Source organism: Salmo salar, chromosome 27, assembly GCF_965601325.2.
Source record: "Salmo salar chromosome 27, fSalSal1, whole genome shotgun sequence".
In the NCBI taxonomy this organism is placed as follows: Eukaryota; Metazoa; Chordata; class Actinopteri; order Salmoniformes; family Salmonidae; genus Salmo; species Salmo salar.
Window position 1 is genome coordinate 5,533,009 of NC_138317.1, and position 19,656 is coordinate 5,552,664.

At 44.3% G+C, this 19,656-nt stretch overlaps 1 protein-coding gene across 1 annotated transcript in view; it reads left to right on the forward strand.

Annotated features, from left to right (window-relative positions):
• trhrb (thyrotropin-releasing hormone receptor b) overlaps positions 1–11,829 on the forward strand; it is a 30,111-nt gene extending 18,282 nt beyond the window's left edge. The window contains exons 4-6 of the mRNA XM_082970074.1: positions 11,025–11,075; positions 11,310–11,420; positions 11,649–11,829. Coding sequence (XP_082826200.1) covers positions 11,025–11,075; positions 11,310–11,420; positions 11,649–11,829 — 343 coding nt within the window. The remainder of the gene's footprint in view (positions 1–11,024; positions 11,076–11,309; positions 11,421–11,648) is intronic.
• The last annotated feature ends 7,827 nt before the right edge of the window (positions 11,830–19,656 follow it).

The window sequence follows — 19,656 nt, forward strand, 5'->3', positions numbered from 1 at the left end:
TGCTGACAGATATATAGAATCAAACACACCGCCATGCAATCTCCAAAGACAAACATTGACAATAGAATGGCCTTACTGAAGAGCTCAGTGACTTTCAACATGGCACCGACATAGGATGCCACCTTTCCAACAAGTCAGTTTGTCAAATTTCTGCCCTGCTAGAGCTGCCTTGGTCAACTGGAAGTGCTGTTATTGTGAAATGGAAACGTTTAGGAGCAACAACGGCTCAGACACGAAGTGGTAGGCCACACAAGCTCACAGAAGGGGAACACCGAGTGCTGACGCGCGTAGCACGTAATAAAAGTCTGTCCTCGGTTGCAAAACTCACTAACGAGTTCCAACCTTCCTCTGGAAGCAACGTCAGCACAAGAACTGTTCATCAGGAGCTTCATGAAATGAGTTTCCATGGCCAAGCAGCTGCACACAAGCCTAAGATCACCAATACCAAGCGTCGGCTGGAGTGGTGTAAAGCATGCTGCCATTGGACTCTGGAGCAGTGGAAGCGCGTTCTCTGGAGTGATGAATCAAGCTTCACCATCTGGCAGTCCGACGGACAAATCTGGGTTTGGCAGATGCAAGGAGAACACTACCTGCCCGAATGCATAGTGCCAACTGTAAAGTTTGGTGGAGGGGGAATAATGGTGCTGTTTTTCATGGTTAGGGCTAGGCCCCTTAGTTTCAGTTAAGGGAAATCTTAACGCTACAGCATACAATGACATTCTAAACGATTCTGTGCTTCCAACTTTGTGGCAACAGTTTGGAGAAGGCCCTTTACTGTTTCAGCATGACAATGCCCCCGTACACAAAGTCCATACAGAAATGGTTTGTCGAGATCGGCGTGGAAGAGCTTGACTGGCCTGCACAGAGCCCTGACCTCAACCCAATCGAACACCTTTGGGAATTATTGGAACGCTGACTGTGAGCCAGGCCTTTTCGCCCAACATTAGTGCCTGACCTCACTAATACTCTTGTGGCTGAATGTAAGCAAGTCCACGCAGCAATGTTCCAACATTTAATGGAAAGCCTTCCCTGAAGAGTGGAGGCTGTTATAGCAGCAAAGGGGGGACCAACTCCATATTAATGCCAATGATTTTAGAATGAGATGTTCGATGAGCAGGTGTCCACATACTTTTGGTCATGTAGTGTATGAAATTTGCTTCGATTTAGAATTGTATTTGAAATTCCTGCCCATTTAATAATGCAGGGTAAAAAAAAGACATCTGCATGCACTCGAATAGTGCACTCGAAATGGTGGCCGCTTTCCCACTGGTTCGTTTTTCAATCATGCCGGGTAGGCTACTCCAGTTTTATAGCATAGCATGTGCTTAATATGAGCAGCTGAGAAATAAATATAGTAGCAGCTGGGATCCACCTCTTTTTAGCAGCAACCATCAAACTGCTTTCACATGGGATTGCATAAAGAAATGTCTGGGCTTATAAGACTTATTTCACTCTACGCATCAACCAGTGTTTGAGGAGCTGCGTGACAGGTGACATTCCACCCAAACTCTGTATGAAATGGGCTCTCCAACCCTATTCTTGCAGCTACCCAGTGCTTAATTCGGCAACATCGATAGTAACATGTTTTCACAACAAAACATACTCATTAAACGGTTGACAGCCCCTCTCTCTGCGCACTCAAGAAAGGAATTAAGGAGAGAGAGGAGGAGATGGAAATGAACAGTGGTGAGATATTCTGTATCTAAAGGTAATGTGTCAGCCTATTAATTCTGAAAAAAAGAAATCCCTATTACTAGGCTATTAAAAATCTAATACAAATTCACAATAATTTTAGGCTAACTCTGTAAAATGGCCTGCACAATCAATGAACCAACAGCATCACCTAGGCCTATATGTTCTCTCCCAGACTCATGGATTAAAAGTTTGGAGTGCAGAATAAGGTAACCAGTCTGTGAAGAAACCTCTGGTCCCATGTCTTCTGGGGTATGCATGGGTGTCCGAGCTGTGTGCTTAACAGGCAACTCGGTGCATTCAGCATGTCAACACTTTTACGAAACAAGTAGTGATGAAGTCAATCTCTCCTCCACTTTGAGCCAAGAGAGATGGTCATGCATATTATTAATGTTAGCTCTCTGTGTATATCCAAGTGCCAGCCGTGCTGCTCTGTTATGAGCCAATTGCAATTTTCCTAAGTCCCTCTTTGTGGCACTTGACCACATGACTGAACAGTAGTCCAGGTGTGACAAAACTAGGGCCTGTAGGACCTGCCTTGTTGATAGTGCTGTTAAGAAGGCAGAGAAGCTCTTTATTATAGAAAGACTTCTCCCCATCCTAGCTACTGTTGTATCAATATGTTTTGACCAGGACAATTTACAATCCAGGGTTACTCCAATCAGTTTAGTCTCCTCAATTTGCTCAATTTCCGCATTATTCATTACAAGATTTAGTTGAGGTTTAGGGTTTAGTGAATTACTTGTCCCAAATACAATGCTTTTAGTTTCTGAAATATTTAGGACTAACTTATTCCTTTGTCATGGTGAGTTTGTCCAGGACAACAACAAAAATGTACTCGAAGACTGGAGTTGGTAAACACTTGACTAGAGTATGAATCCTTCAACAGGAGTGAATTAGCATTATCATAACTTCCTATGTATTCAAATCTACATACAGCATCTCCATTGACTATACTGATCTAGGATGTGTAAACCTTTATACAGCAGTGATTGTGTGTCATCACCATATGCTGTTCTTTCATTGGACTGACTGACCTGTATAACAGTACGTACAGTATGCAGGGTGCCAGAAGTGACTTCCCTGAAAATGAGACGGTTTGATATTTTAAATTGTTTTATTTAACCTTTATTGAGACCAAGGTCTCTTTTACAAATGACATAAATTACAGAAAATACACATATAAAAATAGAAATGCAAGCAGAAAGAAAACCATGGTCATAAAAACAAACACATTCGTCAGTAATAAGGTCCTCAATTAGCTTTCTGGATTCAGGGAGTGGGAAGCAAACCCTGGTCTCCGGCATGAAAGGAAAACACCTTGCACATCACATCAATAGGGTTAGCGCACTTAGTGGGAATTGTACCGTGGCTCATACAACGAGGATGGCTACACTGCACTCAACAAATGGTAAGGCACGTCCCTGTGATTCGACATTCTTTCAAGCCCCTTCACACGTCTACCCAGGTATTCTGAGGGCCTCACAGTCGCCATCCCACTTCTGACCTATGTAAGGTCATTGGCGTTTGTTTTGCAGTCTTCCAGTAGTGTTGACAGAGGGGAACTACAGTGAACTGAACGCAAGTCTTAGTCCGCGTCCCAAATGTCACCCTTATTGCCTACATATTGCACTACTTACGGCTCTGGTCAAAAGTAGTGCACGATAAAGGGAATAGCGTGCCATTTGGGACACGATCTTATTAACCTAGGCATCCACTCTGATTGAGCACAGTGGTTCCACTGCAGATGGAAACAAAGACAGAGGAGCAAACACAGATGCCCTGGCTCAGAAATGCCAGATGTCACTAACATGATTCTAAATGCCAGCTCCTTTTCCTGCCCGAGTCATCAGTTCCCTCAGGTTGTTGGTGTTTCTGAATTTCACCATTCAATATTTATTTCATTACTGGATAAACTTTGCCTTTCAAGTTAGCTAAATGTATTTGCTTGATTGAGAAGTAACCTTAATCAATCCTCATCCTTTCATTAAATTGAATCATCATGATTTCAATACTTTTTCATAAAAACATGAAATACAAAGTGATGTGAAAATATACAAGGAATAGTTGCGTAAATACAATTTGATAATAATAGTTCAGAGAAATGATAAGGGTCAAATTTACAACAAAATGATTGTATCAAACTGATTACAGAGGCCAATATCGTAATACAGACTATAATATCTACACACACAACTCTTTTATAAGGAACAACATCCTATATCCATGCCGTAAGAGTCTGACTCAGACCCTCCTTCTGAGAGACACAGACGGAAGCTCCATCTCACCACTTAGGACTCAGGAGTGGATATAACGGGAGCAGACATAGAAATATAATTGTTCTATTTCTATGAGAGAGGAGATTGTCGAGGAGCCTTGGTGACAAGAGAAGGCTAAGGCAATTTGAGGCCAAACACTTAAACAAAATAAACTGATGACGAAAACAGTCCAGTAAGGTGCACAGACTATACTGGAAACAAGCACCCACAAAACACAAGTGAAAACCAACCCAACTAAATATGGCCTCCAATTAGAGACAATGACAACCAGCTGCCTCTAATTGGAGGTCATTGCCAAAAACCCAACATAGAAATAGAAAACTAGATATACACATAGAAATAGAAAATATAGAACATAAACCAAAAACACCGAACCACACAAAACAAACACCCCCTGCCACGCCCTGATCAACTACAATGATAAATAACCCCTTTTACTGGTCAGGACGTGACAGCTTGTTTCTAGCCACTTACATTAGATACAATCTTTAATATGAGATAACAGAACATCAATATAATCCCTTTTTTGTTCATTTCACTGTATATCATTTCCCCTGTCAAAGCCTAAATCCCAAGCTTTAAAAGTGTCAATCAGCTGCTGAAACAAAAACAAAGTGACGCCTCCACCCGTTTTGGTAAAAAGCTGAGGGATAGGTCTGCAGAAATGTAACCACTCTCAAATTCATAGACAGATCTATGGATGCAGGGACTGACCATCTATGATACCAACATTATATTTTTAACCATGTTTGAGGCTAAAATATTTGTTTACATTTATTTGTTTACAAACATTGGAGTGAAAAAGCTTATCTTTTGGGTTCTGATGGGGTACGGCAGTTGAACTATGCTCATGAGGCATTTATAAGTTGTATTCTTCAAGAATAAATTAGTACATTCCATTAATTCGAAAGTCCAAAAATGGAAGAAGGAACTGCAGATTGCCCCTTTAAAATGAAAGACGGGAAAATCTGTACTTTGTCTGGAGCAGATAGCAAATCCCTATGAATCCCTTCAGTTTCTCAATATTAGTTTTCAATAGGTATTATTACCTACCTTTCAGCTCCTATCAGCTATATGGATAGACACATTTTGCCCATACACATACTTAGCCTGCCAGTCATGTAGGGCCTACAGTTTGGCAAGCTTTTTCTCTACAGAAAGTATTCAGACCCCTTGACTTTTTCCACATTTTGTTACGTCACAGCCTTATTCTAAAATTGATTAAATATGATATTTTTTTTTCAGCAATCTACACACAATAGCCCATGATGACAAAGCAAAAACAGGGTTTTAGAACATTTTAAAACATGTACAACATTTTTTAACAGAAATACCATAAAAAAGGGGAGGGGGTCAATGCAATATTTTGTTATTATGATATGTAGCATAAAGCTGTTTAATATAATTGAGCAACATAAGTCATTACTCTATTCTTTAGAATTGCATTGTAAATCATTTTGAGATATTTTTTTACATAAAGTCTAAAAGTATTTGGTTTTAAATATACTTAACCCTCCTGCTGTGTTCCGGTCGAATTGGACCAAATTACAAGTTTTCTCTCTGAATAATGTAGTTAATTTAATCTGATTGTCATAAGGTTCCATGACTTTGTCCTCACAGGGCATCTGAACACACAGAATACATTTTGATGATTTTCATTACATTTTGGGTGTTTTATTTCACTTTTGTACACCTGTCAAAAATGACTGGTCATTAGAAATTAATGGGTGAGACTACAATAAAATTGAGTTCAGGCACATGCCCATTTATCAAACATGTTGTCATTCTCACAAACAATCGCAACATTGTTTCAATAACATATAGAACTTTTCTCGCAACTCTTGTAAATAAAGCTTTTCTGAGGCCTTGCTCACAATTCATTCTGTGGCAGCACAATGACCAAATGATATACTGTATGTGAAGCTCTTGATCATATCTTTGATCATGACACTGGTGAGGAGAGAGTCCTTGTTAAACTTTGACACAAAGTAGTCTGTGATAAATAGCACAATATGTTTAATCTGAGAATTTGTTATAGTCAAAATAATCCATACATTATGTTTTTTTTACTCAAAAACGAGTTGTATGGGCTCAGGTCAATGTGGTCTTGTAATGTGGTGCGTAACTGGTGGCAGGGATGTCAGCCGCAGGAGAGCAGAACTAGGTAGTAGCCGGAGCAGTTTAATCCAAAAACCAACGGCATAAAAAGACAACAGAATATGGGTATAAAAACCCGACGCGCACCAGTAAACAAGTGCACAAGCACTTACAACAAACAATCCCACACAAAGACATGGGGGAACAGAGGGTTAAATACACAACAAATAATGAGGGAAATGGAAACCAGGTGTGTAGAAAACAAGACAAAACAAATGGAAAATGAAAATTGGATTGACGATGGCTAGAAGACCGGTGACGCCGACCGCCGAACGCCGCCCGAGCAAGGAGAGGAAACGACTTCCGTGGAAGTCGTGACAGGCCTACAGGCCTGTAACGGCTGTCGTAGTAATGAAACCAAGGTGCAGCGGAGGATGTGTGTTCATCTTGAAATTTAATTGAAAAAGAGAACACTACAAAAATAAACAAAAGACGACAGCAAAACAGTCCTGTCAGGAAATACTCTAAACAGAAAACAATCACCCACCAACCCCAAAGGAAAAACAAGCTGCCTATGTATGACTCCCAATCAGCAACAACGAACTACAGCTGTTCCTGATTGGGAGACACACACGGCCAACCAAAGAATCAAACCAACATAGAAAAATAAACATAGAATGCCCACCCATGTAACACCCTGGCCTAACCAAAATAGAAAACAAAAACCCCTCTCTATGGCCAGGGCGTTACAGTACCCCCCCCCCCCCCCCCAAAGGTGCGGACTCCGGCCGCAAAACCTGACTCAGAAGCGGAGGGTCTGGGTGGGCCCTCCTACGGCGGCGACTCTGGTGCGGGACGTGGACGCCGCTCCACCCTCGGCTTGGCCCACTTAGGTGGCGCCCCTGGCTGCGCCCGGCTGGCGGGTGGCCCTGGCTGCACCTGGCTGGCGGGCGGCCCTGGCTGTGCCCTGCTGGCAGGCAGCTCTGGCGGCTCCGGACTGGCGGGCGGCTCTGGCGGCTCTGGCCCAGGATTCACCAGGCTGGGGAGACATGCAGGAGGCCTGGCTCTGGGCACAGGCACAGGACTCACCAGGCTGGGGAGACCCACAGGAGGCCTGGTCCTGGGAGGAGGCACAGGAGAAACCAAGCTGGAGAGACCCACTGGAGGCCTGGTCCTGGGAGGAGGCACAGGATAGACCAGGCTGGAGAGACCCCCTGAAGGCCTGGTCCTAGGAGGAGGCACAGGATAGACCAGGCTGGAGAGACCCCCTGGAGGCCTGGTCCTGGGAGGAGGCACAGGATAGACCAGGCTGGAGAGACCCACAGGAGGCCTGATGCGTGGTGCTGGTACTGGAAGTGCCAGTTCGGGGACACGCACCTCAGGGTTAGTGCGGGGAGCGGGAACAGGCTGAGTTGGACTGGGCTGCAGCACTGGAAGCCTGATGTGTGGTGCTGGTACTGGAAGTGCCAGTTTGGATACACGCACCTCAGAGCTAGTGCGAGGATCAGGAGTAGGACGAGTAGGACTGGGCTGACGCACTGGAGGCCTGGTGCGTGGGCCTGGTACTGTCTTTACCAGACAGCTAGCACGCACCTCAGGACAAGTATGAAGTATTAACTCAGGTGACATTATTTCTAGGACACGCTCTGCAGGGCGAATGCCGTGCCTAATACACCAACACAATAGCTCTCTCATATTCTTCTCCTCCAATTTACCCATCAACTCCTTAACAGTCTCTGCTTCGCTCCCCTCCAATTTTACCCCGACTGGCTCTGGTTCCATTCTCGGCTCCGCCGATCTGTCCATGTGCCCCCACCAAAAAAATTATTGGGGCTGCCTCTCCGGTTTGAACGCTATCGGCGTTCCACTGTAATATTCCCGGTCCTCCTTTGCCTTCTTCCATGGGCCCACTCCGGCTCTGATCTCCTCCCAGGTCCACGACTCCCGATAGTCCATATTATTGTTCCGTCGGTCCTTGTGCTTCTCCTTCCTCCGCTGCTTGGTCCGTTTTTTGGTGGGTGATTCTGTAACGGCTGTCGTAGTAATGAAACCAAGGTGCAGCGGAGGATGTGTGTTCATCTTGAAATTTAATTGAAAAAGGGAACACTTTACAAAAATAAACCAAAGACAGCAAAACAGTCCTGTCAGGAAATACTCTAAACAGAAAACAATCACCCACCAACCCCAAAGGAAAAACAAGCTGCCTATGTATGACTCCCAATCAGCAACAACAAACTACAGCTGTTCCTGATTGGGAGCCACACACGGCCAACCAAAGAAACAAACCAACATAGAAAAATAAACATAGAACGCCCACCCATGTAACACCCTGGCCTAACCAAAATAGAAAACAAAAACCCCTCTCTATGGCCAGGGCATTACAAGGCCATAAATAGCAAATAGAAGTTCAAAACTTGTAATGTTCACAAGAACTTAAGTTGATAAAAAGATCTAACACAACATTAGGTGATAATATATTATTATGGATTTATAATCAGCTATAATGGGGCGGTCATTTTGGACCGGGAACACAGAATTAATTAACATGAAACGAACACAGCAGGAGGCTTAAGTATCAAAAGTAAATGTAATTGCTAAAATATACTTAAGTATCAAATGTGAAAGTAAATATATAAATAATTTCAAGTTCTTTATATTAAGCAAACCAGACGACACCCTTTTCTTTTTTTCTTTTTTTTTTACAGATGGATAGCCAGGGGCACACTCCAACACTCACATCATTTACAAACAAAGCATGTATGTTTCGTGAGACTGCCAAATCAGAGGCAGAAGATGACCAGGGATGTTCTCTTGATAAGTGAGTGAATGTGAGGCATGGCTAGGGGGCAGTATTTTCACGGCTGGATAAAAAACGTACCCGATTTAATCTGGTTACTACTCCTGCCCAGTAACTAGAATATGCATATAATTATTGGCTTTGGATAGAAAACTGAAAAAAAGTAGCGCGTTTGGGTAGTGGCTGGTTACAGTACTGTGAGACTCAGGCTCGTGCCCGCGTCGACCGAAAGCTTTGTTTTCTTTCCTCTGTTTAGCTAAATGGACATTCCCGGTCGGAATATTATCGCTTTTTTACGAGAAAAATGGCATAAAAATGGATTTTAAACAGCGGTTGACATGCTTCGAAGTACGGTAATGGAATATTTCGAATTGCGCCATGCGCGCGACCCTTCTTTACCATTCGGATAGTGTCTGGGACGCACGAACAAAACGCCGCTATTCGGATATAACGATGGATTATTTTGGACCAAACCAACATTTGTTATTGAAGTAGCAGTCCTGGGAGTGCATTCTGACGAAGACAACAAAAGGTAATCAAACTTTTATAATAGTAAATCTGATATTGGTGAGTGCTAAACTTGCCGGGTGTCTAAATAGCTAGCCCGTGATGCCTGGGCTATGTACTTAGAATATTGCAAAATGTGCTTTCACCAAAAAGCTATTTTAAAATCGGACATATCGAGTGCATAGAGGAGTTCTGTATCTATAATTCTTAAAATAATTGTTATGCTTTTTGTGAACGTTTATCGTGAGTAATTTAGTAAATTGTTAGCAAATTCCCCGGAAGTATGCTAGTTCTGAACGTCACATGCTAATGTAAAAAGCTGTTTTTTGATATAAATATGAACTTGATTGAACAAAACATGCATGTATTGTATAACATAATGTCCTAGGTGTGTCATCTGATGAAGATCATCAAAGGTTAGTGCTGCATTTAGCTGTCTTCTGGGTTTTTGTGACATTATATGCTAGCTTGAAAAATTGGTGTCTGATTATTTCTGGCTTGGTACTCTGCTGACATAATCTAATGTTTTGCTTTCGCTGTAAAGCCTTTTTGAAATCGGACAGTGGGGTTAGATGAAGGAGAGTCTTGTCTTTAAAATGCTGTGAAATAGTCATATGTTTGAAAAATTGAAGTTTTTGTATTTTTGAGGAATTTGTAATTCACGCCACGCCTATCATTGGATATTGGAGCAGGTGTTCCGCTAGCGGAACGTCTAGATGTAAGAGGTTAAGGGAGAGGGGCTGATGGGGATACGACCAATAGGGGCTCACTGATAACAATGAAGGAGAGAGTGGAGTAAAGGAATAACGAAGGATAAAAGGGTCTCACCATGTGAGTGGGCTTGAGCAAGTCTCCATCGAAGCGTGTCAGGTTGGAGCTATCCTCTTGAAAGCCATCACAGTCCTCCAGCTCTTGGTTATTGCAGAGGGATTGTCCTTCTCTGGGTCGGCATTCTGACCACAGAGAGATGGATGGAGGGAGAGCGGGTAGAGTTAACAGTCAAAGAAGAGTGAAAGGATGCATTGAATTCATTCATTAGAAGCCAATGGTGATGGGAAAGCTAAATCCCTAAATGAGCATTGAGGGGTTAAACAAGTTGGGACCGAAAATATTATTTTAAATAGGAGCTGAGATTGAGGCAGCTCAAGAGAAATGGACATGATGGCATGAGTGGGAGAAGTAGAGGTGCTTTGAGGAACTGAAGAGGTAGGGATGAGGAGGAGAGGACCTGAGGTTAGGAGAGAGGGGCCTTAAGAGGCTAAAAGTGAGGGCTCAGAGAGAGGTTTGGAGGTGGGTTGATGTAGGGGAGGTTAGATGCCCAGAGGCTCAGAAAGTAACATCAAGATTGGAGGTAAGAAGGAGAGTAGAGAGATGGACAGAAAATGGGCGGTTCCTAAAGAAGGAAAATAAAGACTGACTGTGTTGAGAAGAGAAGCAGAGAAAGAGAGAGAGAGCACCAGAGAGCAGAATTGTTTTCCTCATCATCAGTAACCCAGGGTCATGTTATTTAGAGAACAACGTGCAAAGGAAAATGAAAATATGCATTTCTTATTGGACAAGTTCAGGTACCTTAATTTCTCTCTGTTTCACTCAATATTTATTCTGTTTCATGCCTTATGAAGGAACACTCCTCTCCTCTCTTCTCCACTCAGCAGCTCTGGCAACATGGGCCCCTCGCTCCTCTTCTGGACAGTCACCTCCAGGTTAGGGACACAATACGTCTGGCCACTGGTATGCCTCCGAAGTCCAGGCTACAGGACACCTCCTCTACGCACGGCGACCATCAGGCCCCTACATAGCCCAGTCCGCCCTGTACCAGCACCCCGAACGTACAGGACTACTACTGCCATCCAGCCAGGATGGGTTGTGCAGGAGGTGAGCTCGAGACTTCCAGTACTTACCCAAGGCCCGGTGTATCCTACTCCTGCTCCTTGTAGAAGCCCACAGGTGCGTGTCTCCAGTCTGGCTCCTCCGAAGCCAGCACCAGGCTTCCCGAGCGGCAGCCTAGTCCAGCTCAACCTATCCCTGCTCCCCGCACAAGCCTACAGGTGTGTGTCCCTAGTCTGACTCCCTCGAAGCCAGCACCAGGCTCCCAGTGCGGCAGCTCAGCCCAACTCGTCGTACTCTTGCCCCTAGCACTAGCCCTCAGGTATGTGGGCCTAGTCCGGCGTCCCCTATGCCAGCCACACGTACCAGGCCTTCAGTGCACGCGCCTCGCCCAGATGGCACAGCAACAGCGTCTCGCCCAGAGTGCCCAGCGACAGTGCCTAACCCAGAGTGCCCGACGACAGTGCCTCAGCCGAGTGTCCGGCACCTATGCCCGAGAGATTCGCTCTCCAGTCCGATGCAGCCAGAGTCGCCCTCCAGTCCGACACAGCCGGAGTCGCCTGTAGCGAGGATCCCAAGTCCGAGGTCGACAAAGAGGGACCTCGCCCCAGAGTCTGCAAAGAGGGGTGAGCAAGTGGCGGAGCGAGGAATACGTCCCACTCCAGAGCCACCTCCATAGGGACTAGTATGCGGGAAGGGGGGAGCGTTGCAGAGGCATCGTCGGTGACGGTGGCCGCCCTCCCTTCCCTCCCATATAAGCTGGGAATTTTTTGGTTTTGGGGTTTATTTTAGTATTTTCTTTTTGTTAGGTGCATCCGGGGTTTGCACCTTTGGGGGGGGTACTGTCACGTTCTGACCTGTAAAGGTGTTATTTGTTAGTGTTTAGTTTGGTCAGGACGTGGCAGGGGGTATTTGTTTTATGTGGTTGTGTGTGTGTGTGTGTGTGTAGAGAGGGGTATTTGATTTATTAGTCCAGGGTTTTGGTTATTGTTCTATGTTTATTTCTATGTTCTGTCTAGTCATTTGTATTTCTATGTTTAGTTCATTGGTGTTGGGGCCTTCAGTTGGAGGCAGCTGTCTATCGTTGCCTCTGATTGAAGGTCCTTTAATTAGGGGTGTGTTTGTATTGTGGATTGTCGGTAGTTGTATTCTGTTTTGTGCTTGTCACCCAACAGAACTGTTAGTGTCGTTTCTGTTAATTGTATACATGTTTATTTTGTTTCTCCTTCTTATATATTAAAAAGAGAAGATGAGTATACATTTCCCTGTTGCGTCTTGGTCCTCCACACACGACACTCGTTACAATAGGGCAATACCAAAATAAGTGATCTAATGATTCTGTCTCTTCACAGCAAAATCTGCAGAGCTGAGATGGTTATATGACACATATACATAACATTTTGTTGGTGGCAATAATTTGGTATAATAATTTAAATTGAAATACTTCAGTCAAGGCTTGTTTTGTGTACAGTATCAGGTCATAAACCATGTACCATGGAATCGGCACATCACAATATCTTCCCAACTTTTTCGCAATCTGTATGGAGCAGCTGTCAAAATTTTGGTCCAAATAAAAATAAATACATTTAAGCTAGAGATGATCCTTTTTTTTGCATTGGATGCGTCTCAATCCCCCACATCCACCTACATAACACTTCCATATTTGCAGTGAAAGGTGGCAGAGCTAGAGTGGTGTTTGTCAGACCATGAGACATCCTAGAAATCGGTCATCTCACACGCAAAATTGTCTGTAGCGTCCAAACGGTTTGATAAACTTTTATGACTCCTCTATAGTAAAATGAGACTCTCACAAACACACGTGTTCTCTGTTTTACTCTACGACCCCCACAAGCATCTTGGAACTTGTCTGAAGTAGGTACAGCAGATCTGCCAACTTCTGTCTGTAGCATAATATGTGACTCGTTTCAGGAAACTAGGCATAAGTCGCACGTCACTACTTTACAGGAGCACATTAAGGCACATTAGATAATTTTTGGGCAGAAATGCCTCCTGGAACATGTGAACTTTCATGTGCCTTAATAACAAACTTGTATACCATCTGTAAATACAAATAAAATGGTTAAATTACGAGCCTAGTTGTTTTAGCCACAGAAAAAGCCAGGAACCTTCCCGCCAGCCATTGATTGGCTGAGATAATGAATGGACTGGACATGCCTGTAACGGTCGTATGTAGTAGACCAAGGCGCAGCGGGTTGAGTGCTCATTTGAACTTTTATTGAACACTTAAATAAGAAAACGAACAGACGCACAGTATTACAGGCTAAACACAGCAGTGCAAAAACAACTTCCCACAAAAGACAGGTGAAAAAAGGGCTACCTAAGTATGACTCCCAATCAGCAACAACGATGTACAGCTGTTCCTGATTGAGAGCCATACCAGGCCAACAAAGAAATACACAACATAGAAAAACCATAGAAAAACAAGAACATTACCCAAAAACCCCGGAACACATAAAACAAACACCCCTCTTACATAAATACATATCCCAACAAACCCCGAACCACATAAAACAAACACCCCCTGCCATGTCCTGACCAAACTACAATAACAAATAACCCCTTTACTGGTCAGGACGTGACAATGCCGAGAGATGAGTTCGGATTTGTCTGCCGTGTAGCACCTTATGTCTATAACATGAGCTGCTCAGCAAGTGTAGATAATCCTTGCTACCGCTGCCTTTTTGAAAGGTATAATGTTAGCCATGGAGAACTGCAAAAGTGTTGCTACTGCTCTCAACAACGTTGCTACCCTGAGTTTAGCAGGCTCTATCAACAAAGATCAGTGGGAAAATGTTACGATTGACTACTTTCTGCACATGGTCAGTGTGAACCGGAGTGACTTGACACAACAATGGGCCAAACAAGCTGTAGCTAACTACAAACCAAACAGAAAAGACACGCTGTTGTGAAGCGTTCATCCATGTATACAGGTAAGAGTCTAACTACATTTTCAGATTTTGTACGTTTCTAATTTGGTCAGAAAGTCATTTTCATTGCAAGTTAAAGCGTACTGTTCGCTAGCGAACGTTAGCTTGCTGGCTCGCTATCTTACGTTACGTGTATGATCTGTGTAGTAATATTATTAGTATCTCAGAAATCACGGACTGTAACTCCTTGCTTAGAGTCTCAGTGAGATCACTGGTTGTAGGTGCTGATGTGTAGAGTGTGCAATCATCAGCATACATAGTCATTTTTGCTTCTTGTAAGACAAGTGGCAAATCATTTGTAAAAATAGAGAAGAGTAACGTCCCAAGACAACAGCCCTGAGGGATACTGCATACATTCAGTTCTATTGGATAAGTAACTCTCCAACCATGTGATGGCAGGTGATATAATGCCGTATCAAGTGAGTTTCTTCAAAAACAAATTATTGTTACTTTATTTAATCTTTATTAACAAGGCAAGTCCGTTAATAACAAATTCCTATTTACAATGACAACCTACACGGGCCAAACCCTGCCAATTGTTGGCCGCCCTATGGGACTCCCATTCACGGCCGGTTGTGATACAGCCTGGATTCAAACCAGGGTGTCTGTAGTGGCTCCTCTAGCACTGAGATGCAGTGCCTTAGACTGCTGCACCACTCGGGAGCCCCAATGATCAAGAACATTAAAGGCTGCACTGAAATCTAACAAAACAGCTCCAACTATCATCTTATTATCCATTTATTTTAGCCAATCGTCAGTCATCTTAGTCAGTGCAGTACAAGTTTAGTGCCCTTCCCTATATACAGTACCAGTCAAAAGTTTGGACAACTACTCATCCAAGGGTTTTTCTTTATTTTTTACTATTTTCTACATTGTAGAATAATAGTGAAGACATCCATGAAATAACACGTATGGAATCAAAAGTGTTAAACAAATCAAAATATATTTTACATTTGAGATTCTTCAAAGTAGCCACCCTTTGCCTTGTTGACAGCTTTGCACACTTGGCATTCTCTCAACCAGCTTCATGGGGTACAGTGGTTCTTCCTTTCGAAGTTACAAACTTATGCCGCGACCGTTAGAGGTAGATGGTGGCATTCTGTCATTGCACCACACTATCACAAGGGGGAGTTAGATTGCTGATCTACTGGAATTCTAAACTGTGGCAATTAATGGAGGCATTTTCAGTCTGAGACTCTCCTCTGGCACTAGTCCTGCATCAGGCAAAAACAACAAAAACTGTCGGTGGTCCTGGAGTTAAGAGAGAACTTGGATAAATACAATGGGGGAATTTGAATTGACATGTGGACTGACAATTTTCTGACGGACGGCCAGACGGACAGCCAGACGGACGGCCAGACGGAAAGACGGAAGGCCTGACAGACAGACGGACAGACAGACAGACAGACAGAAGGCCTGACGGACAGACAGACGGATGGCTGGACGGCCGGACAGCCAGACGGCAAGATGGCAGGCCAGACGGCCAAGTGGCAGGCCAGACGGCCAGACGGCCAGATGGCCAAACGGCAGGCCAGCTGGCTAGACGGCCAATGTATTAAGTTTTACATTTCTAACTACAAACATCATGCAACCGCAAAATGTCAGATAATAAATACACTGTACAGTATTTCTTTATCAACATCTTTATGCTTTCGTTAATAAAATAATGATGAAAATACTCTTTCAAAATGCAGATGTTTATTTCAACTATCAGCAGGACAATAGACTCTTACCGAGTTTAGGGACTTTAAATATATTAATGGATCCATAACGATTTACAATGGGGTAAAATAATAATATATAATATAAATTATATATTTCGATCATTGCCAATAGGAAATATTCTACTAGCCAACAGGTCTATATATTTTGTTTTATTCATAGAGGATTCATTGATTAAAATGTAAGACAGACGTTCAGATAGCCGGACAGACGGACAGTCAGACAGCCAGACAGCCAGATGGACAGACGGACAGCCAGATGGACAGACGGACAACCAGACGGACAGACCGACAGCCAGATGGACAGCAAGACGGACAGACGGACAGCCAGACAGCCAGACGGACGGCCAGACAGACAGCTAGATGGACAGTCAGACGGAAGGACAGCCAGGCGGACGGACGGACAGACAGACGGCCAGCCAGACGGACAGCCAAACGGACAGCCGGACGGACAGACGGACGGCCTGACAGACAGACGGACGGCCAGACAGACAGAAGGCCAGAAAGACAGACGGCCAGACAGACAGAAGGCCAGACGGACAGACAGACAGGCCAGAAAGACAGACGGATGGACGGCCAGATGGACAGACGGACAGCCAGACGGACAGGTGGCCAGACGGACAGGCGGCCAGACGGACGGCCAGACTGACAGACGGCCAGCCAGACCGCCGGCCAGACGGACTGCCGGCCAGACAGACGGCCTGCAGGACATACGGCCAGACAGACGGACAGACGGAAAATGTATTATGTACTCTAAAGTTTTACATTTCTTCCTACAAACATCATGCAACCGCAAAATGTCAGATAATAAATACACTCTACAGTATTTCTTTATCAACATCTTTATGGTTTCGTTATTAAAATAATGATGAAAATACTCTTTCAAAATGCAGATGTTTATTTCAACTATCAGCAGGACAATAGACTTTTGCCGAGTTTAGGGACTTTAAATATATTAATGGATCCATAACGATTTACTATGGGGTAAAATAATAATATATAATACAAATTATATAATTATCAATCATTGCCAATTGGAAATATTTTACTAGCCAACAGGTCTATATATACTGCTCAAAAAAATAAAGGGAACACTAAAATAACACATCCTAGATCTGAATGAATGAAATAATCTTATTAAATACTTTTTTCTTTACATAGTTGAACGTGCTGACAACAAAATCACACAAAAATAATCAATGGAAATCCAATTTATCAACCCATGGAGGTCTGGATTTGGAGTCACACTCAAAATTAAATTGGAACACCACACTACAGGCTGATCCAACTTTGATGTAATGTCCTTAAAACAAGTCAAAATGAGGCTCAGTACTGTGTGTGGCCTCCACGTGCCTGTATGACCTCCCTACAACGCCTGGGCATGCTCCTGATGAGGTGGCGGATGGTCTCCTGAGGGATCGCCTCCCAGACCTGGACTAAAGCATCCGCCAACTGCTGGACAGTCTGTGGTGGAACGTGGCGTTGGTGGATGGAGTGAGACATGATGTCCCAGATGTGCTCAATTGGATTCAGGCTTGGGGAACGGGCGGGCCAGTCCATAGCATCAATGCCTTCCTCTTGCAGGAACTGCTGACACACTCCAGCCACATGAGGTATAGTATTGTCTTGCATTAGGAGGAACCCAGGGCCAACCACACCAGCAAATGGTCTCACAAGGGATCTGAGGATCTCATCTCGGTACCTAATGGCAGTCAGGCTACCTCTGGCGAGCACATGGAGGGCTGTGCGGCCCCCCAAAGAAATGCCACCCCACACCATGACTGACCCACCGCCAAACCGGTCATGCTGGAGGATGTTGCAGGCAGCAGAACGTTCTCCACGGCGTCTCCAGACTCTGTCACATCTGTCACATGTGCTCAGTGTGAACCTGCTTCATCTGTGAAGAGCACAGGGCGCCAGTGGCGAATTTGCCAATCTTGGTGTTCTCTGGCAAATGCCAAATGTCCTGCACGGTGTTGGGCTGTAAGCACAACCCCCACCTGTGGACGTCGGGCCCTCATACCACCCTCATGGAGTCTGATTCTGACCGTTTGAGCAGACACATGCACATTTGTGGCCTGCTGGAGGTCATTTTGCAGGGCTCTGGCAGTGCTCCTCCTGCTCCTCCTTGCACAAAGGCGGAGGTAGCGGTCCTGCTGCTGGGTTGTTGCCCTCCTACGGCCTCCTCCATGTCTCCTGATGTACTGGCCTGTCTCCTGGTACGCCTCCATGCTCTGGACACTATGCTGACAGACACAGCAAACCTTCTTGCCACAGCTCGCATTGATGTGCCATCCTGGATGAGCTGCACTACCTGAGCCACTTGTGTGGGTTGTAGACTCCGCCTCATGCTACCACTAGAGTGAAAGCACTGCCAGCATTCAAAAGTGACCAAAACATCAGCCAGGAAGCATAAGAACTGAGACGTGGTCTGTGGTCACCACCTGCCGAACCACTCCTTTATTGGGGGTGTCTTGCTAATTGCCTATAATTTCTACCTGTTGTCTATTCCATTTGCACAACAGCATGTGAAATGTATTGTCAATCAGTGTTGCTTCCTAAGTGGACAGTTTGATTTCACAGAAGTGTGATTGACTTGGAGTTACATTGTGTTGTTTAAGTGTTCCCTTTATTTTTTTGAGCAGTGTATTTTGTTTTATTCATAGAGATTTCATTCTTTAAAATGTAACCCTCTCTATTGTGATGCTTGTATTTTATTTAATACAAATAAACATGTAGATTCAAGAATATGATTGATTATTGGACTGCTATTTTCATTGGCGACCAGTCATTCAGGGCAGGTGTGGCAGTAAAATTGGTACACAAAATGATTCGCAGCATCATCTGGGTATGTGTGCAACAAAAGTTCAACATTCACCTTCTGCTACCATTTCGGTCAAGCCGGTCTACTCAAACAATTTGATGCAAATCCAACGAATGCACAACACAGAACGCACTGCAACTGCCTCTGCAACGCAATGCTGCAAGGCAAACGCAGCGTTCCAATGGAAATTAATGTACTTCTGGTGTACCAAAATGCAATGACATTGTCAGTGTGATCAAGGCTTAAGAGCCAATGTATGCTTGATCCGAAGATGTGGTCGGAAGCTCCATATGGAGGGTGTGGTGCAATTGCGGAGTCTCTGGAGGCATGCGAGGCCAAATCAAGCTCATTCGCTCAGTCACAAGCTCATCGCTGTGCGCCTCTCAAATTTTGTAACAATGCGGAGGGCTCCGTTTCGCTCTGCATTGACATGATTTTTCAACAGGACATTGACCCAAAACACACCACCAGGCTATGTAAGGACTATTTGACCAAGGAGAGTGATGGAGCTATGCCCCACCTGCCCTGAATGACAGATCGCCACTGGATATTAGTGTTATAACAATATGCACTTCGTTTCTCACAATGCTGTGTGATGTTTCCCTCATCTGCCTCGTCTGTGCTCTGTTCTGTTCGTGAAAATGTTATAAACGTGCTGAGAAATAGCCTACAGTAGTGAATTCAGTCCCCGCGTCAGGCAGCCTGCCTGAGCCCTACGCGTGGGAGGGGGTCTGTCAAAGCTTTCGCTCTCTAATTACCAATAGAAGCCAGGGACGGGGAGGCGACCAGCAGACATATTCTGGGAAAGCAAAAGGTATATGCAATAGGACTGATTAGAAATTACCACGATCATTTGAGTAGACATATTTCCCTCTACTGTTAATGAGATTGTGAATGAGGATGCGTAGACTTTGCCATTTACTTATGTTGTGGTTGTGTAGGCTATACCGAGCGAGAGAACTAT